This window comes from Motacilla alba, chromosome 1 (assembly GCF_015832195.1).
Source record: "Motacilla alba alba isolate MOTALB_02 chromosome 1, Motacilla_alba_V1.0_pri, whole genome shotgun sequence".
NCBI classification, from domain to species: domain Eukaryota; kingdom Metazoa; phylum Chordata; class Aves; order Passeriformes; family Motacillidae; genus Motacilla; species Motacilla alba.
Genome location: NC_052016.1, coordinates 3860533 through 3886268, shown reverse-complemented (window position 1 = coordinate 3886268; position 25736 = coordinate 3860533). Strand labels below are relative to the sequence as shown.

The 25736-nt window shown below is 47.3% G+C and overlaps 1 protein-coding gene across 2 annotated transcripts in view; it reads right to left on the bottom strand.

The window, feature by feature from the left end:
* Window positions 1–2480: 2480 nt before the first annotated feature.
* Window positions 2481–25736, bottom strand: part of KCNJ6 (potassium inwardly rectifying channel subfamily J member 6) — a 161003-nt gene continuing 137747 nt past the window's right edge. For both annotated transcript variants that reach the window (XM_038150104.1, XM_038150113.1), the window contains one exon: window positions 2481–4377. In XM_038150104.1, coding sequence (XP_038006032.1) covers window positions 4052–4377 — 326 coding nt within the window. In that variant the 3' untranslated portion in view covers window positions 2481–4051. The remainder of the gene's footprint in view (window positions 4378–25736) is intronic.

The window sequence follows — 25736 nt, the reverse complement described above, 5'->3', positions numbered from 1 at the left end:
ACAAATTATGTTGAGCCTCTCATTCATATCAAAGAACTGGAGGAAGTGATTTAAATTCTTCAAATTCAAACCACTTCAAATCTCCAAAAAGCAGGAGGGACAGAGATCCCAGGTTTTCTGGGAATGACATGGTGCATCCTCCCAGGGCTGTGCTCTGCTGGACAGTGAGGATCACACAACTCCAGCTGAGGAGGTGGCAAACCTGGGCATTATCCTGCCTCGACCTGAGGGCTGCCTTTTAGCTAGGAAATACCTTGATGGGTGGGCTGGGCCCAGGGAATGAGGGATTTTCCATTCTTCCATTAAAAACCCCAAAGATTTCATAGAATCCTGGGATTATAGAATTGTAGCATCCTAGGATGGTTTGGGTTTGAAAGCACCTGAAAGATCATCCAGTTCCACCCCTCTGCCAGGGGCAGGGATCCTTCCACACTCAAAGGTGAAAGTTGGGCTCTTGGGAGAATTCCAGAGCAAGGCAGCCCTTGGCAGAGGGGCTGGAGCTGTCAGTGCTCTTCTGGCTCTTGGGTTTGTTTTTTGGGAGAAGTTGGATGTGGCTTTGGACATCCCTGGGCTGAAGAGAGCTCTGATTCCAAGCCTTTCCCTTCCTAAACAGCCCAAGCGCCCTGTGGCTGGAAACAGAACAGGGATTTCAGGAATTTCATCATTCCCTGGTTTTGGAAGGCCTGAGTGACCTCTTAAACTCCAACAGAGGAACATCAGCAACCCAGACTTGAAACCAAAAACTTGAAGTGAACCTTTGGAATTTTTTTTGTCCCTCCTGGGTTTGGCAGCTGATGAGTTTGTTGGGATGGCTCCCATGGCTTTGGTGTTGTAGGGCAAGGATGCAGATCAGAACAGCTATAGACACCCACCAGAACATCCGCATTCTTGGGTGATAATTCAAAATAATTGTGGTGATTTATTTTAATTCTGGTAAGGTGGTGTTTGTTGGGAAATGATAAAGCTGAGCTTGGAGTATTTGCTGAAGGTCACATTCTCACTCAGCAATGCTTCTGGTCAGTGAAGAAGGAATTGAGAGCTCCAGGAGATAACTGAGAGCTCACATTTACTTTTGGAAATCTTTTCTCTCCTAGAAATCACACGATAATCCAGGAAAAAGCCATCAAAATATACTAGTGAATGAAGTAGAAGTGTAATGAGTCTGGATTAAATCTGTAGCCAACTACATTAAGATGTTACGTTATTCACATCCCTTAAATGTCATTTGCCACAAATATTCCCACAGGGAATTGAGCTTTCCTCAGAGATTGTTCAGGATTAAGAGTTGAAATTCCTGGGTTAAATGATTTACTGTCAATGAAAACACCACTCAGGATATACGGCTTGAAAATCCATTGTTAATTAACAGCATTCAATTCTTAATTGTCTTCGTACCAATTCAGTTGAAATCATTGACACAAAATACATTGTTAAACTGCTTAATCAATCATTGTAGAAAAATAGAGGTGTTTGATAGGGACATTCTAGTACAAAGTTTACGTGAAGCTTCCCCGTTGAAAGCTTTGGAGGCTTCTATATTTTTTTTTTTTAAAGCTTATGTTACAAAAATGAGATTTCATAAACTTTACAGTCCATACTACATGGATACCAAAGACAAGAAAATACAGGGGGAGAGAGAGAAAGAGACAAAACACACACACCTTAAGCTGTAAGTGCCCTATTCACAAAAATAAAGCTTACACATGCGCATGCCCCAGTGGCGGAAAGTCTCTTTTTCCGTGCTGAAGGACACAAAAAAAAGGTTTCATCAGGGCCCTGAGCTGCAACACAAATTTTCTCGACCTGCAGCAACGACTTCTAGAGTGGCCCAGTGAATTGTGAGAGCGAAAAGCAGGTTTATCCTCGGAGGGAAAGCTTTGCTTTCGGCTCATGCACCTTTGGCCGGACGGCCGCGCGCGGGCGGCTCCGCGGCCCCAACGCTTCCAGAGGGGCTGTGGAGCCACTTTTCCCTAAAAACCCTCAGCACCCCTGCTGGGGAGCCATGGGGGTGGTGATGGATGGGGGCTGATGCTGGGGCAGGAGGACGAGCTTGTGGCCAAGCGCTGTCTCTGAGAAATGTCCCAACCTTCACTGAGCTGCCAGAATCATCCGCCCAAAAATCCTCATCCTGCACCATTCCTTGCATCTTGGGAATGCCTTTTAGGGGAAAACGGTCAGTGCTGAAACCAAAAAAACCTCTTCCCATCCAGCCTGATCTGCCTTGGTGTGCAACCCTTCCCTTCCCCAGGCCCTGCTGTGTCCTCCTCACCTGGAGGCCCCCCCAGATCAGCCACCCTCTCTGAAAATTAGCAAGGGGCAGTTGTACCAGCAAAAAAGAGAACTAAAAAAAGAAAGGAAAAGAGGTGTGAATTTAATGCCAAAGCTATATCACAGTGCAAATTTTCCACCTGCCCACCAAGTTTCTCCTGAGGTTTATTTTTTTTTCTCTTTTATTTAAACATAAATTTTTTCTGTTAAAAAAAAAAAAAAAAAAGCTTCAAATTCTCTTCAGTGTTTTCTTTCTTCCTGCAGCAGGCAGGCATGGAAAAAAACACCCCAAAATTAAGGCTGCAGCTTCTCCTTTGCTGGCAGAAATGCTGTTCTTGGTGGGGCGAGATCCCCCACTCCCATGGAAGCGATGCGAGTTCTCTCTGCCCTGTGGATGGAATGCCCAGGGTTTTCCAGGGATTTACGACAACCAGGGAGCTACCTAAGGTGGAGAAATTCACTGAGGAATGGCTCCCCTGAGCGCAGGTGGCCGGATCCACCTGTGTGTTCTCCTGGGAATCCTGGTGGAAGGACACCCCCAGGGATGTCGTGCCCCCCGCGCCTCAGCACCAGCAAATTACAAATTTCATGGATTCCAGCTCCACACGAACTCCAGCTGTTTTTTTTCCCAGCTGAAGTAGCTAAAATCTACTGGCTGAGGTGCACCATTCATTTTTCAATGGCTTGTGTGTGGGTTCATTTTGTGTGTAGCAAACTACTCCACTGAACTCCCTGGATATTGCACATTAAGGATAACACCTCCACATGATACATGCTCGTTATATGAAGAGTATGCAGGAAATTCTGGTCAGCCATGAGTTTGCCACAGCCTCAATTTTTTGGCTGAACTGCCCCCAAAAAAGAGTAACCAGGAAGGGTTTTTGCCTTATTTGTAAACATTTTCACAGTATGTCAGGAGTACAATTCTCTACCCTGCCCTCTCCCAGACTTATGGCTTTTTAGAGTGAGTGAAACAATCTGTTTGGCCAACAGTGAGGTACTCTAAATAGCTGCCAGTCTGGTACACTGAAGAAAATGTTATGCACTAGAAGAGCCATAGAGGGGAGGAGAAAGAAAAATAAATTAAAATCAATTTTACACTGCAAATATTCGAAGAGAAATTCCTACTCGACGGGTAGTGCGTTTTTGCATCCCAATATTTCTATAGCTCTGTTTCTAAACCTACATTAATTACACAGCTGTGTACATTATTTAGAAGTTCTTTACTACAGTACTTTTGTACATGCGGTGTTTATTACTAAATGTAGAGAGAAATAATTACATAAGGCATATGTACAGGGTCGTGGGGGATTGCAGGTCCCTCTGCTCACCTTCCTCTTAAAGCTGCAAGGCCCATTCCACTGTCACCCAGTCTGTGAATCTGTCCTGAAATACATAAAAACTCAGTCAGGGCCCATTGCTTTGATGGGCATTAATTAGTCTTTCCTTTAAAATCCCTTGCAAACATTTCCTTTGCATTCAGGGATTGGTTTTTGTGTTGTTGATGTGGATAAACCTGGAGGTCTGCACTGGACAGGGGCCATCAGTCACTGCCAGGGGGAGATTCCACCATCCCTGATGGGTGTTGCAGCTTTAACCCACGCCTTGGCTTAGTCTGGGATTCTCTTGGGTTGAAGTTGGGATTTCTCATCTAAAGTGTTTATTTTCCGTGAGTTACCAATAACAGGAAGAGAAAAAAATTAAAGGCGTGTCGCAGAAAGAAACAGGGAGCAGAGAGGGAGGAGATAAAGGAGGTGGCGTGGCCTTTATTCCTCCTCTGGTTCTACACTTTGGACTCATTCTCCAAGTTGGCCACGTCTCCGTTTCTTTCGTTTTGGTCGTCTTGGTTCTTCTCCTCCTCCTCTGTTTCCAGCTCGGCGTGCTGGTCCAGCTTGCTGGAAACAGACCAGGTCAAGGGCAGTTCTGCTCGGCTGGCCATCTCTGCCAGCTCTTTGGCACTGTAAACAGGGGTGTTGGTCTCGTAGGTTTCGTGAAAACTGTTGTAGTCGACCTCATAAAAGCCGTCCTCCAGCGTGAGCACGGGGGTGAAGCGATAGCCCCAGAGGATCTCACTGGTGATGTAGGAGCTGCGAGCCTGGCAGGTCATCCCTGCAGCAACAGAGAAGGAACAAGTGCTGTAATCAGGACCCACAGCTTCCCCAAGTCCCTAATTTATTTTTTTTTTCTGTCTGTAAGAAGGACAGAATGAGGTTTGACATCACACGAGGTGGAGCTCACAAAGCAGTTTTAGGGAGCCCAAACTGATGCCCTTTCCTCCTGTACACGTGCTGAATAAGAAGGGCTCAGCCTGCCAGCGAAGATTTTAACAATAATTTCTTTATTAAACGCTGATCTTCTGCCTCTGTTTCACCAACTCACCTGCTGAGGGTCTCAGGTGGGGTGTGGCACTGTGCCATCCTCTGTCCCCCGGCTGTCACAAACACACTGCCACGCTCAGCACGTGCCCAGGGTAGCAGGAATTGTCACCAAAGCTTCCCTTTGCTGGAGCCCACCCTGATCCCATGATCCAAGGGTTCTCCTGATGCTTCAGGTTTGAGCTTTTCTATGTTTCAGATTCTCTGCTGCTTTAGTGTGGGGGTCTGAGCTTCATATTATGGGATGGTGAGCTCTCTGCACAGAGCAGGGAGACAAAACAATTCCTGCTCCAGCTGGGCACCAAGGACAAATGATCCAAATCTCAGCCCAGGAGCACAAACAGCGTGGGCTGGAGAGAGAAAAACAAGCAGGGTGGGAGTGCCTGGGCTAAAGCTGGAACTGGACAATGAACTGCAAGGTGCAAATGGAGCAGAACTGATCCAAGGGAGAGACCCCGTGCCCGTTCGTGCATTTTGGGACCATTTTGGGTCATCTTGGGTGCAGCCCTGGCTGGGCTCTTGTGCTGCCCAAGGTGGATCCATGGAGGCCTTTGAATAAATCCCTGCTTTATTCTTTAGCTCTGCCCAGCCTCTGCTCTAGGGCAGCCCCGACAAGGCATCCATTACCCCAGCCTGTGCAGGGGTGCTCAGGATCCCTACTGGGACAAGGACAGGGTCCCAGGCAAAAAATATCAGGAGAAGTGAGTTTAAGAGGCCAAAAATTATGCCAGCTTTGATTACTGCACATTATTAGCACTGTACTACCAAGCTGAACAGTATATATGGAATATTTAGTAAATAAAATTGTATAAGCCCTGGACAAGCCTGCCACACATCAGTTATTTAGAAGGCAATCATAAATCAAGTTAAAAATAATAAATCTAGAGAGCACAAATGGCAGACTGTAGAAATGCCCTTTGTCTCTCTGCACTGGTGGCATCAGGGAAAGTCACATGGAGGGTCCTGTGAAGAGCCAGCATTGGGAGTTCAATGTCCCAAATATTTTTCAGGGCTGTGATTAGTGTTCCAGGTAATTCTGCCCTCATTCTTTAAAGCCTCTCTCCCAAGCTCTCATTTCTCCCTTCTGATGGCTGAGAACTGCTGTTTCTCTGTACTTCTCAGTTATGATGTCACCTTTAGGAAGGCATTTACCAGCTGTCACCACACTGTGACATTGCTCCAGTGTTTCCCTGCCCTTCCTGCAGCACCTTGGACCCTGTGGAGTGCTGATTTCCAGAGAAAAAAGGGGGAAAACTGCTGCTCTGCTGCAGCCAGGCAGGAACACCAGCTCAGCCCTCTTTCTTTAGGCCTGACGCAAATATTGAAGCCTTCATTTGTCTCTTTGTGCTTCCAGGACAAGTTTGCATTTCAATTCTGAAGCAAATGCACACGTGGAAATACAAAGATCTCTTTTTCCTGCTCTTTCACAGGTGGGAAGAGTGGGAGGAACCAAGCTCTGTGACAAAATCATCTCTTGTGACATTTCCCCTGTGATTTTGAGTCCTAAAGGATGTCTTGTTTCCCTCAAAATGACGAGGGAGAGGGATGTGGCAGCTCACAGGGCACTGTAAATAACAACCCCATGGAGCTCCCGGCTGGGCAGAGGGGCTGGAAAGCTGGAAAAGGCCCTGGGGGTGCTGGTGACAGGGGCTGGACACGAGCCCAGGGGTGCCCAGGTGGGCAAGAGGCCCCTGGCAGCTGGGCTGGATGAGGAATTGTGTGTCCAGCAGGAGCAGGGCAGGGATTGTCCCTCTGGGCTGGCTCTGAGAGGCCCCTCGAGGGCTGGGGCCAGTTCTGCTCCTGCAGGAGAGACCTGGAGGGGCTGGAGCGTGTCCAGGGCAGGGAAGGGAGCTGGGAAGGGGCTGGAGCCCCAGGAGGGGCTGAGGGAGCTGGGAAGGGGCTGAGCCTGGAGCAAAGGAGGCTCAGGGGGGCCCTTGTGGCTCTGCACAAGTCCCTGCCAGGAGGGGACAGCCGGGGGGGTCGGGCTCTTCTCCCAGGGAACAGGGACAGGAGCAGAGGGAACGGCCTCAGGCTGGGCCAGGGCAGGCTCAGCTTGGCCAGCAGCAGGAATTTGCCCATGGAAAGGGTGCTCAGGCCTTGGCAGGGGCTGCCCAGGGAGGTGCTGCAATCACCACACTTGGAAATACCCAAAAACTGTGGATGTGGCCCCTGAGGACAGTGTTCAGTGCTGAGCATGGGCTGGTGCTGGCCGATGGTTGGGCTCAAAGATCTGAATGTTCTTTTCCAACCTAAATGATTTCATGATTCTCTGATTCTCTGCTCTGACCAGAGAGCCCTGGATGGCTTTCCCCAAAGGAGGGTGCATTCCTAAAAGTCATCTATTCCTAATCCCTGTACTGCTGAAATTCAACTTGGGAGAGAGCTGGAAATTTGGAATTTTCATTGCAAGGAAAGCAAGTACTCAGAGATCCTGCTGCTTTGGTTAAGAAAATTGTTCTGCCTGGTGGGAATGAGGAGGGACAATTTTCTGCAGAAATCAAGAAGATTAATTGGACTATGTGAAAGTTATAGCTTGTTAAAAACAAACCCTCCTCAAAAATGTTGATCTCCATTTTTAATTGAGGCTCCCATTCAGCAATGATTTAATTCCTGTTCCTTTTCCACAGCTGGTTAAAACACTTTCAGTGCTAGAATGGAAGTCAGGATTTTTCAAGTCAGTGAAACTAAATTATGGGGATTGGGTGAAGAAGACTTTTAATTTTAAGCAGCCAAGCTACCTTGGCTTTTTGTTGGTTTATTATTATTTATTATTTTTTTAAAAATTGTATTGGTTTGTTTTAAATGGGACCAAAAAAAGGTCTTTGCTTCTACAAGAAATTGAAGATTTCATGGTAGCTTAGACAATAAAACGTTGTGTCAGGCACTTGTACCATGCGGTGTTTCCCTTTGGGATGGGAACTATCAAAAATAAAATGCTCTAAAACAAACCAGGGGAAAAGGTTGTTTCAGAACCAAGGTATCAAACCCATGTTATGGCTGAAATACAGTGATTTTACAGCCCTGCCATTTCCACATAGTGACAGCCTCCTTCAGCTTTTGTTTTACTCAAGACATGCCTTTTTTGCAACAGCACCTTTTCTTTTCAAATTCCATTTCTGGGATATAAAAAGGGCTCTCAGTGAAATGAGGAGCCAAGAATTATGGCCCATGACTGGCTGCACCTCTCTGAGTCACAGTGACTTCAAGGTTCAGCAATTTGCTGCTGGCACTTGGCAGGACCAGGCAGAATTCCTGCTGCACTAAATTATCTGGGATATCCCACAAGAGTGGCTGTTTTCAAACATTTCATGGGAATTCTGCTTCACAGTCCAGCCTGGAGTAAAACTCAGCAGCAAACTGTGCATGGAGCACAGGGGTGTCCCCATTTTTGGGCTGAGTTTCACTCGTGAGCAGGAGGACAAAATTTGGTCTGGGATCTCCATGTGGGAGCTGAGGCTTCCATGTGCCTGTGATGCTCCTGTTGAATTCCTTTCACTCTCTCTGTGTCCACAGCAGTCTTCGCTGGGGTGTCCCTGCAGAGGTTTTGGTCTATTTTGTCAAAAGGTTCATTCAGATCATGAGAACCTGTCTCAGGTTGAAAGATTGGAAATGGGGGTGTGTGCTCTATTTCCATCTGTCAGAGCTGGAGCAGTTCTCTGCAGTTATTTGGGCAGTTTTTTCTTTATCTTTCCCACAATCAATCCTCCCTCCAGGAGATCTCTGCTGTCCATGGCCACTGAGTGTCCCTGCATGGCTGAGAAAATTCCATCATCCCATGGGGAGATGCTCTGCCCAGGCCAGGAGCCAAGCATTCCCACCTGGATCCAATCTGACCCTGGAACAGCACAGCAGCCTTTGCCCCCTGCATTCCCAGAGGAGCAGCTTTCTCCTGCCCTGCATTCCCAGAGGGAGAGCAGGCCCATCTCCAGCAGCCCTGGAGCTGCAGAGGAAAACTCCAGCCTTGTGCAGGATCCCTGCTCCAGCAGAAGCACAGCTGGCACTGCAGGAGGGCTGAGCCACCATGGAATGGCACTGCTGCCACCACCCTGACCCACTGCTGCCACCACCCTGACCCACAGGGGGTCAGCTCCTGCTCTGACTCTGGCAGCGTTGTTTTGTATTACTGCATTTTTATTTTATTTTTTTTTTCCCTAGTAAAGAACTGTTATTCCTGTTCCCATATCTTTGCCTGAGAGCCCCTTAATTTCAAAATTACAATGTGTCAGAGGGAGGGCATTTACATTTTCCATTTCAAGGGAGGCTCTCACCTTCCTTAGCAGACACCTGGCTTTTCAAACCAAGACAGAACCTTTTAAAATCAAAACTAAATGTGGAGGAAGTTCTCAACCCCTTGAGATAAATTCCTGCAGCCTCCTGATGGAGCTGTGGCACTCAGGAAGCAGCAGAAGCCCTGACCTGTGGCCTTAGAGCTGAGGCTCTAAGGGGCAGGGGGGAGAAGATGGGAGAATTCTGCTCCATCACTGTGACCAAAGAATCCCAGAGTGGTTTGGGTTGGAAGGGACATCAAAGACCTTCCAGTTCCAATCCCTGCCACGGGCGGGGGTCTTCTCTTAGATGAGGCTGCTTCAAACCCCATTCAGCCTGGCCTTGGACACTTCCAGGGATCCAGGGGCAGCCACAGCTTCTCTGGGAATTCTATTCCAGGTCCTCCCTACTCTCCCAAGGAACAATTCCTAATTCCCAACATCCCATCCATCCCTCCCTCTGGCAGTGGGAGCCGTTCCCTCTGTCCTGTCCCTCCAGGCTGGTGTGAAAGGTCCTTCTGCACAGAAGTCCCTCTCCAATGACTTCAATATTGAGGGCATTGGATGAGCCTGCACCTCTTCTGTAGCTCCAGAAAAGCCCCAGTGGATTTCCAGGATCCTACCCAGGACCCACCAGCAAGGCAGGGCCAGGCTCTGTGCCCTGCTGACCTTTTGCACTCCAATCCGTTTGCTGAAGTTTTTTGTCATTTGGCTTTTTTTGGGTGCTCAGGAGAAGAAGAAAGCAGTGTGGGCTATTAAAAACAAGCCAAAGGCTTGGAGTCAAGACCCCCTGCTTGATCCCTCTCTTCTCCTGCAGACCCTGTGTGGGCTTTGGCAAATTCCCCAGCTTTGCTGGCTCTGTTTCACTGCTGTGCCACCAGGAACACGCTGAGATGGAAAAGCAGGAGATGTGCTGGCAGTCGATTCTCTTCCTCCTTCCTCCTCTAGAATTTTTTTTTTTTTTGCTGTCAAATTTGTACTAAACAGCTCTCCCTGGTGTGAAAATGATTGCCTCAAGAAAAAGGAAAAAAAAAAAAAAAAAAGAGAGACAGAAATTTGGAATAAAATTTCCTGAGTGCCACCAAGTCGGTGTCAGAAACATGGCAGTTAATTGGTCCTCTTTAATCAAGCTAAAAAGAAGGAAGCACAATGTGTTGGACCCTGAATTCACTGCAGTATTTTAAAGCTGGAAGCATAAAATCATAGAATTTAGGTACAGCTGACAATAAAGCTATGGTAGTTCAGTTTATTTGAGTAAACACCCCACAAATAAATAAATAAATAAATAAATAAATAAATATATTATATATATATAATATATATATATAATATATATATATTATATATATATATATATATATATATATATATATATATATATATATATAATCTCTCATTCAGAGGTAGCAAAGGGGAATTCCCAGGGGTTCTGATAACTTGGTTCAGAGCACACCTGGAAATTGGTTGTTTATCTCACCCTGAGAAATGTCAAAAGGTCCTGAAAGAAGTCAAAACTGCACAGGTGTCTGGGAGCTTTTTAAATATTTCAAATATCTTTGCTTCAGCATGTCTGGTGTGGAACCCTTGTGTCGTGGGGTTGTGAGCTGAGTGGGAGAGGAAGGGAGTGAGGAGAGATATTTTTTATTCTTATTAGAATACAAGGAGTTAACTTTTGCTGGGTTTTGCTTGTTTTCTTTTTCCTTTTATAATGTTAAAACTGGTGTGGTTTTTTTTTTTTTTTTTTCCTGCAAACGATACCTGTCATTTGATATTTCTACTTTCACCTTTCTTACTCGGGAGGAGATCACTGTATTTGAGATTTTATTTGCTGACACCATCTGTGAATGCTGCTCAGGGGTCTCTGTGGTAGCTGAGGAAGGGAGCAGGGACCAGCTCAATCCAGAAAATCCAAATTGCCATGGAGTGAGTGGGCTGGAGCAGCTGCTCTGACCACCCCACCCCGTAAGAAAATCACAGCTCTGCAGGAGAACACACAGATTATCAGCTCCCATTTGCACAGAGATGAATATGCAAAGGAAATCGAAGCCATAATTTCAAGTCAGTTGAACTTTCTGGTGCTCTGAATTCTATTTCTTGCTAAAACAAATAACAGGCATCAAAAAAAAATCAAGTTCATATTAAGTTAAATTCTAAACAACATCTAACTTGAACTGGCCAAAGCATTCTGGTTTCATTCTGACCTCTTCAAATGTGATACATTGTGTAATGCAACACCTAAGTAAGAAAAAAATGGGCACGCTTTAGTCTTTTACAAACTGTTAAAATGCATTTTTTCCCCCAGCAGGAGATTTCAATGCCAGTGAAATGATATTTTCCAGTGGGAAAATGCTGAATTAGAAGTGCTTGATTTACTTGGTTGCTGTTTCTCCTAACAGGAGTTAAATCCTGGGTAATTTGTGTCTAATTTCTTGCTTTCTGACAAGTGGTACCTGCTGAGGCAGGAGAGTTTGTCTGATCCTGCCTCAAATGTGCTGCCACTTTTAGCAAAATGTACCAACATATTCCAAATAAACTGCTTGTAAAGAGATGGTAATTTTACCCAAAAATTGCAGTTTTACCATAAATTTACAATGCAGCCAATATTTAACCTCCATTCAGCCTCATACTCAGGCTGTGCCCAGCAAATCCTGGTGTGTCTGAATTTTGATGTTGTTTTTCAGCTGATCTTTTCCCAATGGGTGATGATTACATTTTTCTGTCACCTAAATCTGGGAAACTTATTAATTCCAATAATGTCTGACCAGAGAGAGAGAGAGAAGCTGATTCCAGAACTGGTACTTCAAAACTGGGAGCTCAGTTCAGAGGAGCTGGAGCATGAAATGCCAGGATTTTGTGCCCTGCTCTGTGTTTGGCTCTTGGGATTCATTTATGGATCCAGAGCATCCCCAGATTTCAGATCAGCACCACACAAGAGCTTTATTTTTCCTACTGGGTGCCCACCACGGAGGGATTGATGGGAATTTTGGTTAAAAGAAGCTGCAGCTCTGTTTTCCAAAGCACTGAGTGAGAAAAGAGCTGTCCTGACCTAAAAACCCACTGTTATAACCCAAGGGCTTTCTCCCCAATCCTGCAGGTGGGATGTTCTCCCCTGCCATGGTTCACGGGCATCCTGTTCCACAATTCCATGAAAATATCCAGGAAGAGGCAGCAAGGCTCTGATTGTAGCTGCTGCCTCCCTGGAGAAGGGTCCTGTGGGGTTTGTCACTGAGCACTGGGAGCTGAGCCACCAGAGTGAGGGGCTGAGAGGATCCTGGGTGGATCTGCATCGAGCTGAGAAGATCTTGGGTGGACCTGGATGGAGTTGAGAGGATCCTGGATGGATGTGGATGGAGCTGAGGAGATCTTGAGTGGACCTGGATGGAGCTGAGAGGATCCTGGATGGATGTAGACGGAGCTAAGAGGATCCTAAGTGGATCTGCATGGAGCTGAGAAGATCCTGGATGGAGTTGAGAGGATCCTGGGTGGATGTGGATGGAACTAAGGATCCTGGATGGATCTGCATGGAGCTGAGAAGATCCTGGATGGACCTGGATGGAGCTGAGAAGATCCTGGGTGGATCTGCATGGAGCTGAGAGGATCCTGGATGGACCTGGACAGAGCTAAGAGGATCCTGGGTGGATGTGGATGGAGCTGAGAGGATCCTGGATGGACCTGGACAGAGCTAAGAGGATCCTGGGTGGATGTGGATGGAGCTGAGAGGATCCTGGATGGACCTGGATGGAGCTGAGAAGATCCTGGGTGGATGTGGATGGAGCTGAGAGGATCCTGGATGGATCAGAAGCAGGTTCCTCTCTCTCCACTCCTCGCTGGGGTGGCAGAAGATGGGAATTGGGCACATATAAAATACAAGCAGGAAGTGAAGAATAGAAATACCCGACCCAGAAATGTGCATTCGCATCCAAGAAAGGCAAATGTGACCTGGGCTGCATCCAAAGCAGGTGGGCAGCAGGAAAGGGATTGGGATTGTGTCCCTGTGTCCCCACAGGTGAGAGCCCCACCTGCAGAGCTGCCCCAGCCCTGGGCCCAGCGCAGGGAGGAGCTGGAGCTGCTGCAGAGAGCCCAGAGGAGGCTCCAGGATGAGCAGAGGGCTGGAGCAGCTCTGCTGGCAGCAAAGGCTGGCACAGCTGGCATTGTTCAGCTGCACAGGAGAAGCTTTGGGCTGAGCTCAGGGTGGCCTTGCAGGGCCTGCAGGAGCCCCAGGAAACCTGGAGAGAGACAATTTCCAGGGGATGCAGGGACAGCACACAGGGAATGGCTTCAAACTGAAAAATTACAAGTTTAGGTGGGATGCTGGGAGAAAAACCCTTCACTGTGAGGGTGGGCAGGGGCTGGGATGGAATTGCCAGAGCAGCTGGGGCTGCCCCTGGATCCCTGGCAGTGCCCAAGGCCAGGTTGGACACTGGGGCTTGGAGCAGCCTGGGACAGTGGAAGGTGTCCCTGCCCATGGCAGGGGTGGCACTGGATGGGCTTTGAGGTCCCTTCCAACCCAAACCATTCTGGCATTCTGAGATTCTGTGAAATGCATTTGGCTTTAAAAAAGGATTGAACATTTTTTGTGCAGGAGCTCTTCCAAGATGGCATCCTTCAAGAAATGTGCACAGAGAGTCAATCTTTAGTGGAAAAATAAACACAACCCTCAACATCTGCATCTCTGCTGGGGAACAGGCACTCAGCACCCAGTGCAATGGGACTGACACCAAAACAAGGCACTGCTCAATTCCTACTCTTGGGAATTAATGCCAAGGGATGGCTGGGAGAAAATACTCCTTTCCTTGGAATGGTGTTTTCTGCAAAAGAAACATTTTCTGTGACACTTTGTACCTGCTGCACACTTATGCTGTCATGGCTGGGGGATAAACATTTCATTAAAATAGAAGTGTGATCCATTCCACCACTTCTTCCACATCTAATTCAAGTCTGCATGTTTGGGTGGCTTTTGTTCCTCTCCTTAAAATGCTGAACATCCAAGGTTTGCTCCCTGCTGAACTTTCCCGACTTGGAGCTTTTTATAAAAATGTCACATTTTCCTGTGGAAATGTTTGCCACGCCGGGATTAAAGACAAAGCAGTGTGAACACGCAGCTTGGCATGCTCTAAAACCCAGGAAATAAGGCAAGATTTTGACAGCAAAATCTGTGAATCACCCACCAAATATTCTGGGGGTTGTTTCGAGGTTTGTGGCTGAAGAGAGCAGAGGGGGAGATGAAAGAGAGCTCAGGGTAAAGCACTTGTTCCTGCCAGGCAGATGCTGGTGAGAAGTGACGCTTGGAAATGCAGCACAAGCAAAGGTTCCAAACTCACTGGAATTTTTGGGAAGCAGCAGCCCAATTCCAGTTCCAAAATCACTGGAATTTCAGGGAAGCAGCAGCCCAATTCCAGTTCCAAAATCACTGGAATTTTTGGGAAGCAGCAGCCCAATTCCAGTTCCAAAATCACTGGAATTTCAGGGAAGCAGCAGCCCAATTCCAGTTCCAAAATCACTGGAATTTCAGGGAAGCTGCAGCCCAATTCCAGTTCCAAAATCACTGGAATTTTTGGGAAGCAGCAGCCCAATTCCAGTTCCAAAATCACTGGAATTTCTGGGAAGCTGCAGCCCAATTCCAGTTCCAAAATCACTGGAATTTTTGGGAAGCAGCAGCCCAATTCCAGTTCCAAAATCACTGGAATTTCTGGGAAGCAGCAGCCCAGTTCAGTGGGGTCACCCGGGTGGTTTCGTAACGCTGCCTCTTTTTAGGTGGGCTGGGACGAGCCACACATGGGTGGGTGGAACTTGATTTTAGAAGAGAAAACTTGAAGAAATCAGCTTTTCTAAAGATATCCCGTGTTCAGAGACGGTATTTTTGTCTTCTGCTTCACCTGAAAGAGTAGCAAGAGGACTGGGGGAGAGGAGCTCCATGGTTTGCAGAAGGAAGCTCCAAATCCTGAGCTCTGGGAGGAGGAGGAGGAATATCTGGGCTGGTTTTGTTACTATTTTAAGTGATGGGCTTGGGTAGTAGATTTTATCCCCTTTAATTTTCTTAGTGGGAGAGAATTTAAGCAACCTAACATTTGTTCATGTCATCATTTAATGTGATTGATCAAGCCCTTTATAAAAATCTCTTGAAGGGAAACCATTAAACACGTTAAGCTCCAAGTTCATCTGACACAACAACGGTCTTTAATCAAAATTTAAATGAGGGTTTATTGATACCTTGATCACAACAAAAGACTCAGCCAATGCCAGGCTCCCTGCAGCTCTGATTTTTGATGAACTTTTGCAGGCCTTCTTGCAGTTCTGCACTGAAAATCATCTGTGCTGTAAAATCCTCCCACTGAGTAGCAAGTGGGTTTTGATTTTTATTCTGAGTTGTTTTTTTTTTTTCCCTGTTCATGGGATGAGACTTATTAAGTTGATGCTTTCAGGTTAATAATATTTGGCTACCTGACAACATGAGCAGCATATTTTTGAGATGCAGGAGGGAGCAGAAAAGGACTGCCTGGGGGAATGAGATGCAAAATCTTTCACTTCTGAAATGCTATTTAATATTCGAGCTATGTCAGATTTTGTATCCATATTTATCTGCTTGGCATCCTGTCCAATAGTAGAGACTATTGGTAGACCAATGACCATTTTGGAAAAAAAATAATATTCACTTGGTTTTCATTGACTTTGGTTTTATTGGAGGTGGTGTGGAAGAAGCTGATTGGGATCTTTGATTACTGCCCACATTTAGCAACGAGTCCAATAAAGGAGAAGAGCAGGAATAGGGTTGGGATTTCAGGAAAGCTTCAGTTCTACTCTCCTGATATTTCTCTTATAAAAAAATAGGACCAACACCTTCAAGCTCAGGGCTTTTCAGTCTGGCACTTTCCTCAAGGCCTGAATTCATTTGAAGTAGGGAGAGAGGGGACCAAAAAAACAACAAAAAGCCAGCATAAAGTGATTTTTTCTATTTCTTCATATTTAAACTGATAATATTTAAACTAATTGTTTCTGGAGGAGTGCAGACAAATCAATCTATTGCAAAGTGTGCCAGATTTTCCTCAGACAGTCCAAACTGGTGGTGGAGCAGAGAAATTCTAAGTTTCTTTGACACCTGCACCTCACTTGTGGAAGCAACAAAGAGTCCTTAGGAGTTTTAAATTTTTCTTAGTTTAACAATAATTATCTCAAATGAAAAGTTTGAGAAAAAAATTTGTTGGTTTTAGTAAGGAAAAAATAAAGAACTTAAGAAGAGTGTGTGTGGAGAGGGAAGCAAGGTGAGGGTGCTCACATCCAAATTGCAGAATTCACAGAGAGGTGCTTAAGATGATGGAAAAGAGTCTGGAATTAAATGAGGGAAAAGCAGGGAAAACTTTCTATAAAAGCCTCCATAATGTCAGCTCTCCCCAGTAATGAATGAATTCGTGTTCAGCCCTGGGTTTTGTGTTCAGCAAAGCACACAACCACGAGTTTTGGAGGGGGGTGATGGTCTCAGGGTGTTGGGGTGCTGGACGAAAAGCTGCCCAGGACAGGAGCTGTCCCTGTCGTGCACAATCCCAGCTTCCCTGCTGGGGCTCGTTCCATCCTCAGCATCAGTCATGAGGTGGCACTCTTCTCCCAGCAGAGATGCCTTGGAAGTGAGCGTGTAGCTAAGGGGAAAAAAAAACAACAAAAAAGCACCAATGTCTGGACAATATTGCCGAGGGATTATTGCAAAAGTTGCTTTGGGAATGTCTGGGCAGGGAGGACTTCGTGTGGTTGTGGCAGGAATGGATTATGAAGGATGTACCTTGCCGAACTCTCTCTGAGCTGCAGGGTGCCTTTCCCTGATTTCCTCCTGATTCCCACGTGGGTTTGAGGCAGTCATGACACCAGCTGCAGCCCAAATTCTCCTGCGTGACAAACACAGTGCCACAGCCTCTCTGCTGCAGCTTTTACTGCTGCTGCCAGAGCACTGCTGCTTTGGAACCCTGCCTTGGTCCAGACATTGGGCAAGGAGCAGAAACGGGACATCCCTCACTCCCAGGTGTCCCGCCTCACCAAAATCAGTGGTAAACAGGGAAAAAACTAAAATTGGGCATTTCTGGCTAAAACCCTCTGTCTCTAATGTTCATGTGAGTGTTTAATGAGAAATTTTTAAATTTCCTGATTCCAGCCCCAGTCAGCAGCAGTTCAAACCAGCAGCACCTTCCAAGGAATGACCTTAGGATGCTTGAGAGCGCATCCAGAGGGGACAAGGAGGCTGGAGAGGGGCTGGGAACACAAACCCTGTGAGGAAGCACTGAGGGAGCTGGGGGTGCTCAGCCTGGAGAAAAGGAGACTCAGGGCTGCCCTCATCACTCTCACAGCTCCTGAAAGGTGCCTGTGCTCAGCTGGGGCTGGGCTCTTTCTCCAGGCAGCACTGACACAACCACAGGGCACAGCCTCGAGCTGCACCAAGGGAAATACAGGCTGGATATCAGGGAAAAGTTTTTCCCAGAAAGGGTGATAAAGTTGTGGAATGGCTGCCCGGGGAGGTGGTGGAGTCCCCATCCCTGGGTGTGTTTAACAAAGCCTGGATGTGGCACTGGGTGCCAGGGTTGAGTTGAGATGTTGGGGCTGGGTTGGACTCGATGATCCTGAAGGTCTCTTCCAACCCAGGGATTCTGAGAATTTTGTGATTCTGCGAATGGGGATTTTGCTGTTCCACACTGCAGACCTGACTCAGATCTCCACAGTTTTACACCTCCATGGGATCCTTGCTAAGTCCCAAGCAACCTAACAGATGTCTGCTCATGGGGCAGCATCCCCTGGCTCCTGCTGGGTTCCTGAGGTCTGTTTAACCTCCAGGGTGGGAAAGAGAAATAAAATTTGCTGTGGTCTCTGTGAAAACTTCCCAAGTCCTTAGACAGGACAAGGGGAATGGCTTCAAGCTGACAGAAAGTAGAAGTAGATGGGATATCAGGGAGAAATCCTTCCCTGGCAGGGTGGGCAGGGGCTGGGATGGAATCCCCAGAGCAGCTGGGGCTGCCCCTGGATCCCTGGCAGTGCCCAAGGCCAGCTTGGACACTGGGGCTTGGAGCAGCACCCACCAGGGGTGGCACTGGGTGAGTTTTAAGGTCCCTCCAACCCAAACCATTCTGGGATTCTGTGATTCTCTCCTTCATGCTTGCAGTGGATCGGGTTTGGCTACTGGGGGAGCTCAGGGATGGCTTTATTCCCTCTGGTACTTCCTGCAGAGTCAATCACAACTTCTGGGAGGACTCATGGGACAGGCTGGACACAAGGCAGGTGATAAAAGGGATGTGAGTCGGGGAGATGTTCAAGAATCCAACCAGCTCTGAGCCCTTCTCTCCTCCCACCACGATAAATTTTTCCCTGGCTGCCAAATCAGACACCCAGCCACTGCCTTCACTTCTTTGTACTCCAAGAAGAGGGGTTTATTTTAACCAGAGAGACAAAGGAAGCAAACATTGTGCACAAGGCCCTTTACCTAAAACTGGGAGGTGCTCTGGGATAGGTGACAAATCAATAGGGTCACCTTGGCTTCTCCTCAAAGCACAGCTCAGCATCTGGGCCCCAAGGTGAGGAAATGCTCAATCACCCACCAAGGCTGAACTCCTGCCTGGCTAAGCTGAGCTCAGCTTCTCAGAGCTGTCTCAAAGAATGAAGGCTCTTTTTTCATCTTAATCACACATTCCTAAAGGGAAAAGGGAGAGAAACCAGCAACTGCTTATTCCCAGTGGGAATGTGAGTGCTGGAAATTAATTGGAAATATAACAACCCCATCCCAACCTAGATCCTGATATTCCACAGAGCATTATCTGCAACTCACTCAGTACAACCCAGATCATTTTGTTTCTTGTGTTTCCTATCAATTTTCCAATTACATTTCATTCCAATTCTGCTGGAAGTGCAGGTCAATGGAAATACAGCAATACAGGCACAGAAAGTACTTTGCCTGCAAGTTTGCATGAGGATCCAGCAGCCCAGCAGGGAATGAATTATTGAAGCTCAGAAAGAACAGGGCCAGCAATATTTGGCTCTTATTTCATGACCTCTTGTTTCTCGTTTCATGACCTTTTATCTGGAGGTCTCTGAGGTAGGAATTTGTTATTATTTTTCTTTTCCAGTGGGGAAGTTGAGGAAGGGAACAGCAAACTTGCCCTGAGACCTCCTCATGGAAGGTGGGCAGCAAAGAAAGGCTGTGGTGAGGATTTGAACATCCTGATGGTGAAGTGGAATTTTGGCCAGATGGATTTTTACTGGCCTTTGGTGGAATCAGGAGGATTTTTTTTTTTTTTTTTTTTTTTTGGCCTGGAGCAGTGATTTGGATTTCATGGAGAACTACAGCTTTGGAACAATTTTATTTTTTTTTCAGGTCCTGCTATTTCAGCCCAAGTTTTGGCTCAGTACTGGGGTCTCAGCAGATCTCAGCATCTTTCCCAAGACCTTTTCTCTCCTCTGCTTTAAGCAGGGCAGGGTATGGGTGGCAAAAGTTGTTTGGGGAACAGAAGGAGGATCAGATTAAACAGTTACAGAACACCAAAGTGTTTTCCTGGAGCAGCAATTGTGCTTCCTGAGCCTTTTCCTGTTCTCTGTGCAGTGGAGCTCTCTCCTTCTTTTAATCACGATTGAAAATTCCCTGCTCCCAGAATAATGGAGCCTTTGCCTGGGGGAGCTGGGGTGACACGGGGCTGTGGCATGTGCAGGAACACCAGGGCAGGGGCTCCACCTTCCCCTGTGCCCAAAATTAGCAAATCCTTGATGTGGGAGCCTTGGAAATCCTCAGTCCCTTCAAATGCTTAATGAGATCTGTTGATTATCATCAAAGGGGAAAATTCCGTGTGTCATAAGAAGGAAGGAGAAGAGAATTTAACCGCCAGCAGGGAGAAGACAATTAACAGACCCCAAAGTGGCACTGGGAGGGTTAAGAAGTTGTGACAAGAAAATAATTGGGAAATCATGAATAGGTTGGGTTATGTGAATGCCCCATCCCTGAAAGAGTCCAAGGCCAGACTGGATGGAGCTCTGAACAATCTGGGATAGTGGAAGGTGTCCCTGCCCGTGGAAAAGACTGGAACAAAATGATTTTTAAGGCCCCTTCCAAGCCAAACCATTCTGGGGTTCCATGATTACAAACACGTGGTGAAACGGAGGAAAAAATCACCACAAAATATTGGGGTGTGACAGGATGGAATCAGCCAAGCCAACGAGCGAATCTCTGCTGCACCACCACAGCCCAGAAATGTTTGGGGTTTTGTATTTTTGGTGAAGTCTAATGGCATTTCCTCACTTCCTCCCTCTCCCCACTCACAAAAACATTTGTAGTGCTGAAAGCTTCACTCGATTTCTAATTTGGGAAGACGCTGTGGCAAAGCTCATAATTCTTTTTCTGCAGTTTAGCAGGGTAGTGTTACACAATTTGGCTACAAGAAGTCCCTGTAATAAATGACAGCTCTTTCAGCCCCTTGGCAGTGTAAGGCCCAGCCATCAGTCTTGTAAATGTTCCCATAACCATTGAAAAGTTGAAATAATTTGGAACTGTGGCTGAACACATTATTAATCACAGAGCAAAGGGTTTGCTCTGGTCTCAGCAGGAATATGAATGTAACCTCCCGTGATTCTCTCAGATGGCAGCACAGGGATAAAAGCCCAGCTAATCAGGGGCTGCTGCCATGATTGGACACAGAATTCAAGGCCAGCATTTCAGGGAGCTTTCCTCATAATTCAGTCAGGTATGAAGGCTTGCACTTAATAAATCCCCTTGGGAATGTGGACAGGTTGTTTGTGTGTCCCTGGGCGTGTTTGTGTCTGTCACTGAAAAAGGAGGTGATTAATGCATCCTGACTGAGAATGGGATACTGAGCCAGCCCAGAGGAGGCTCCAGGATGAGCAGAGGGATGGAGCAGCTCTGCTGGCAGCAAAGGCTGGCACAGCTGGCATTGTTCAGCTGCACAGGAGAAGCTTTGGGCTGAGCTCAGGGTGGCCTTGCAGGGCCTGAAGGAGCCCCAGGAAACCTGGAGAGAGACAATTTCCAGGGCATGCAGGGACAGGACACAGGGAATGGCTCCCAGTGCCAGAGGGCAGGGCTGGATGGGATCTTGGGAATGAGGAATTGTTCCCTGGCAGGGTGGGCAGGCCCTGGCACAGGGTGCCCAGAGCAGCTGTGGCTGCCCCTGGATCCCTGGCAGTGCCCCAGGCCAGGTTGGACACTGGGGCTTGGAGCAGCCTGGGACAGTGGAAGGTGTCCCTGCCATGGCAGGGGTGGCACTGGATGGGCTTTGAGGTCTCTTCCGACCCAAACCATCCTGTGGCTCTGTAAGCTGTGCTCCCCTACACTCTGGACTGGGATTCCCTTGTGAACAGCTCCTTGTGGTCAGTGTTTTTGGGCCCAGCAGTGGCTCCATTGTCCATTGTCCAGGCTTCCAGCCAGCCAAAGGGTCCAAAGTTGCCAACAAGGCAAAGACCCAAACCAAGCTTCACAAAAGCCCAAATTATCTTCTTGCTGCATCACTTGGCTTTCAGCAGGGAGTGGATTAAGTCTGGCTGAAAGCAGGTAGCAAAGCTCTCTGTGGGAATGGAATCACTCTTCAGGATCCCATTTGGGATCTTTGGGGAAATTCTCCAGTTTTTCATGTGGCTGCTTAATCACATGGATGTTTTCTGAATGCAAATGTGTCAGAGCGACAACAGAAAGAACTTTCTCTAGGAAACAACCCCAAGAAGAGGATGCCATGCCTGGTGTCATTCACCTCTAGAAGGTTTAATTCACCTCATGAATAATGTGGCAGCAATCCCTCAAGTTTCCACTATATACTGTGCCATGTTCAAGCCAAACCAGCCTGGCCTGCTGCTGTTGTGTGGTACCTTGAGCTAAATTGCTGTGAACAATTCTCTCCAAAGAGGCAGCACAGTCAGAGCCCTCACACGGCAAAACTCCAGGATAATGAGGGAGCTTGTTGCTAACAGGAGAAAGATGGAGATTAAGATGACAACCGCAGGAGAAAATCCACTTTGCAGCCTTTTTTTACCATGTCATCTGTAGGAGAGAGAGCTACAAGCACAGCTGATGAGGTGTGATGCTTTAGAGGAGGAGAGTTTGGATTTGCAAGGAGCTTTGAGTGTCTTGTTTTCCCACCAGCGCTGCCACCTCCCTTGATAAACTCATTTCAAAAGTTAATGGAGCAGATCCTTCCCTGTGCTAATGCTGCATTGTGCTGCTTCAGAGGGGCAAAATAGCACTGAAGCAGTCTGTTCCTGCTCCTAGAGCTCTCCCCCTGTCCCAGAAAACAGGGATCAGCCAGAAGAGACCGTCCAAAGGCCCAGAGTCTGAGAAAATCCTTCTGGGGAAGGAGTGGGGTGAGAGATGCCACCACCCCTTCTGATTCTGAGGGCTGCTTTGGGGCTGTAGGCTGAAGGCAGAAATTATTTTATAAGCTAGCGATGGAACAAACATTCCCAGAACTGGAAGAGCATTGAAAGAGTCCAAGTTTGGCATCACCACCACTCCTCCACCCAAAGCAGGTTCCTGTGCTTTGGACCTCACGCTCAGAAGGAGGCGTGAAAAGCAGAGAGGGATAAATTCCCTGCTGCTAATTCCCTCAGCTGTGCTGACTAAACAGACAATTCCCTCTTCTTTTTTGGTGTCAGCACGTGGCTGTGGTCGGCGCTGAGCAGGGCACCAGCTGCTCTGGGGTGTGAGGGGGAGGAGGATGACCCGGCAGGGCACTGCCACATCAACTGTGACAACTTCAACTGGACAATTTAATTTTAATTTTAGTCTGCTGCTCTAAGTCAGACTCCAAGCCAGGGAGAGACACTGAAGAGGGACTGTGAGAGCCCAAATGCTGCTGTCCCTTTGGGTCACCCTCGCCATGAGGATACAAAGCAAGCTGACCACAGCAGCTAAATCAGGAGCAGCAGTGAATGGGCAATCAGGCTGGGTACTGTCACACACAGCAATGGGGCAAACCTCCTGCAGCTGAATTCTGCCACCACTCACATTCCAGACAGGCAATTTGCTCTCCAGAGTCACACTGGATGTTTTCCACACAAGAGCTTAAGGTTGCTGTTGCTGTTTTTCCCCTGAAGGAAGATTTTCATTGGAATTAGTCCAGAATTAAAGATTTCGGGCAGGTCTCAAGAGCAGCTGGTGGTTCCCCTGCATTTCAGGTGCATCAACTGACTTTGGGCCCCTCTTCATCTCCTACTCAAAGCAACACAGGCCAGAAATCCACGGGTCCAACCCATGCTGAATGCCCAACACCTGCCATTCCATCTCCAGAGAGAACTGAAACCTGTGCTTGTTTTCCAGGTGATCATTCTGTGGGACCCAAATAACTGTGGGTTGTTTTCATCCTGGGGAAAGGTGGTCAAAACGGAACTTTTCTGTTTGTACAGAAGCACGACTGAGGAATAAACTCCTATGACAACTAAAACTCACTAGCTGCCACCTGAAGTGCCAGATATTTTCAACCTTCTCTTTTTAATACAAACGCAAAATAGAATGGATCAAAGTTGAAAAAACAACAGCCATCACAGGTAGCATACAATTCTGCTGATGAAGGGAAGGGATGGACCACTTCTGATACAAAAAAACCCCTTTATTTTCTTTTCCTTTTTGTCTGTCCTTTTCTCTTTCCTCATCAAGGGATGGCAGAATGTCAGACTGACACACCATCAGGTGTAATCCTGAGCTGAGTGAAGGCTGTAATTGGAATAAGGTGCTCTGACAGGTTTTGAAACAATGAATGAATGAACTTGGGGGATTTAATTCATTGCAAGTGTAGGTGCTGCATAATGCATATGCAGTTTTCATAAACCTTTCCTGCTGCAGCAGCTGGAACACCTCCCGATCCTGCTGAATTCAGAGGGACTGAACAGGACTTGTGCAAGGGCAGCTAATGAGGTGAAAATGCAGGGAGGTGGATTCAGCAAATGAAGCCCTGCAGTGATCTGACAGCTGCTGAGAAAGCTGTGTGGAAAAGGAGCTGAAACTCTCCCAAAACACTGAATTGCTTTGAGATTAATTCCTCATCTCTCAGCTCGGATCAGTGGCGCAAAGTGAATAAACCACTGTCCCTTGACAAAGCCTGGGCTTGCACTGGGGGCTGCTGCAAAAACTTGTTGAAACTCGGTAAAGTTGATTAAAGCCCACGATGTGTCAGCACAGACACAGAGCTCGAGGTGAACAGCTGCAGGTCAGCATTGAAGGGATTTTTTCCAATTAAAGTATTAAAATTTCCTTCTTCTGTGTCCAATATGAGGGGCTTAGCAGCTGGGTGGGAACCAGGCAGTGGATTAGACCTAATTACTCTTGGCTGTAACAAATCAGGGCTCTGGGTGGCAGATAAGGAGAGGGGATGGCCTTGTGGAGCCTCCAGGGAGAAATTGGGCTCATCTATTGCCTTTTTTAGTATTTTGTATTTTGGCTAGAAGACTTTGAACACATTAATATCTAAGTATTTTCCCATTCATCCAGCACCAGGAAGGACTGGTCCCTAGGTTTGGTTTGTTTTTGTTTTTTTTTTTTTCTGATGGAAATTCAAATTTGGATCACTGGGCTCACTGTGGAACAGACAATACTTTTGAGATGCTTTGCAGACAGAAAAAGCATCGTCATAAATACAGGTGTCTCCTGGCTCCAGAGAGAAGGGAGGCTCAATCCTCTGGTAGAAGTGAAGGAATCTCTTTTTCATTCCAGAGAGTTGACTTCAGCAGTACCCACGCACTGTTCCTTGTGTTGGAAACTTTAATAACTTCACTTGAAAATCCTGCCTTTTTGATGGCAGTGGAAATAACATGACTTTTAAACAAGTAGAGGAGACTGTCATTGAAGTCGAGCCAGCTATGTGGGAGTCAGATGATTAAGGTAGATGTGGTGTAGGAGGGGAGAAATACTATCATTTGGAAAAAAATACTGTATTTTGAACAGGTTTAATGTTCTCTTCCAGGAAAGGGGGGTTGTTATTATTAAGAGCATTATCAACATTAGATGCAGGGCTTGATTCTCTGTTGATGTGCCTTGGCTGTAATTGCTCCCATCCATGCAAATTGCCTAAAAAATGAGTCTCAGTTATCACTGAGTTGTGCAGCTGAAGTCTGGGGAGCTGTGTGCTCACTTTTTCAGGTGTAGAAACAACAAGGCAGAGGGTGAGATGGGAAGGAGGGATCTGCTCTGTCCACCTGGGCCATGCCAGTGTCTGTATCACACCAGGGATCCATTTCTGATCCTGTCAGAAAGTGTTTCATTCCTGTGGCGCAATCTGAGTTTTATCTCAAGACTGTGTGATGCTGTTCCTTTATTTTTTGGGGAGAAATTGCTGCTCCAGCAAGGATATCTTAGGTTACAAGCTGTGGCTGGGGGTGTGTGTTCTGTTTCCATCTGTCAGAGCTGGGGCAGCTCTCTGCTGTTCTTTGGGCAGTTTTTTCTTTATCTCTCCCACAGCCAATCCTCCCTCCAGGAGATCTCTGCTGTCCATGGCCACTGAGTGTCCCTGCATGGCTGAGAAAATTCCATCATCCCATGGGGAGATGCTCTGCCCAGGGCAGGAGCCAAGCATTCCCACCTGGATCCAACCTGAGCCTGGAACAGCACAGCAGCCTTTGCCCCCTGCATTCCCAGAGGAGCAGCTTTCTCCTGCCCTGCATTCCCAGAGGAGCAGCTTTCTCCTGCCCTGCATTCCCAGAGGGAGAGCAGGCCCATCTCCAGCAGCCCTGGAGCTGCAGAGGAAAACTCCAGCCTTGTGCAGGATCCCTGCTCCAGCAGAAGCACAGCTGGCACTGCAGGAGGGCTGAGCCACCATGGAATGGCCCTGCTGCCACCACCCTGACACACAGGGGGTCAGGGCCTGTTCTGACTCTG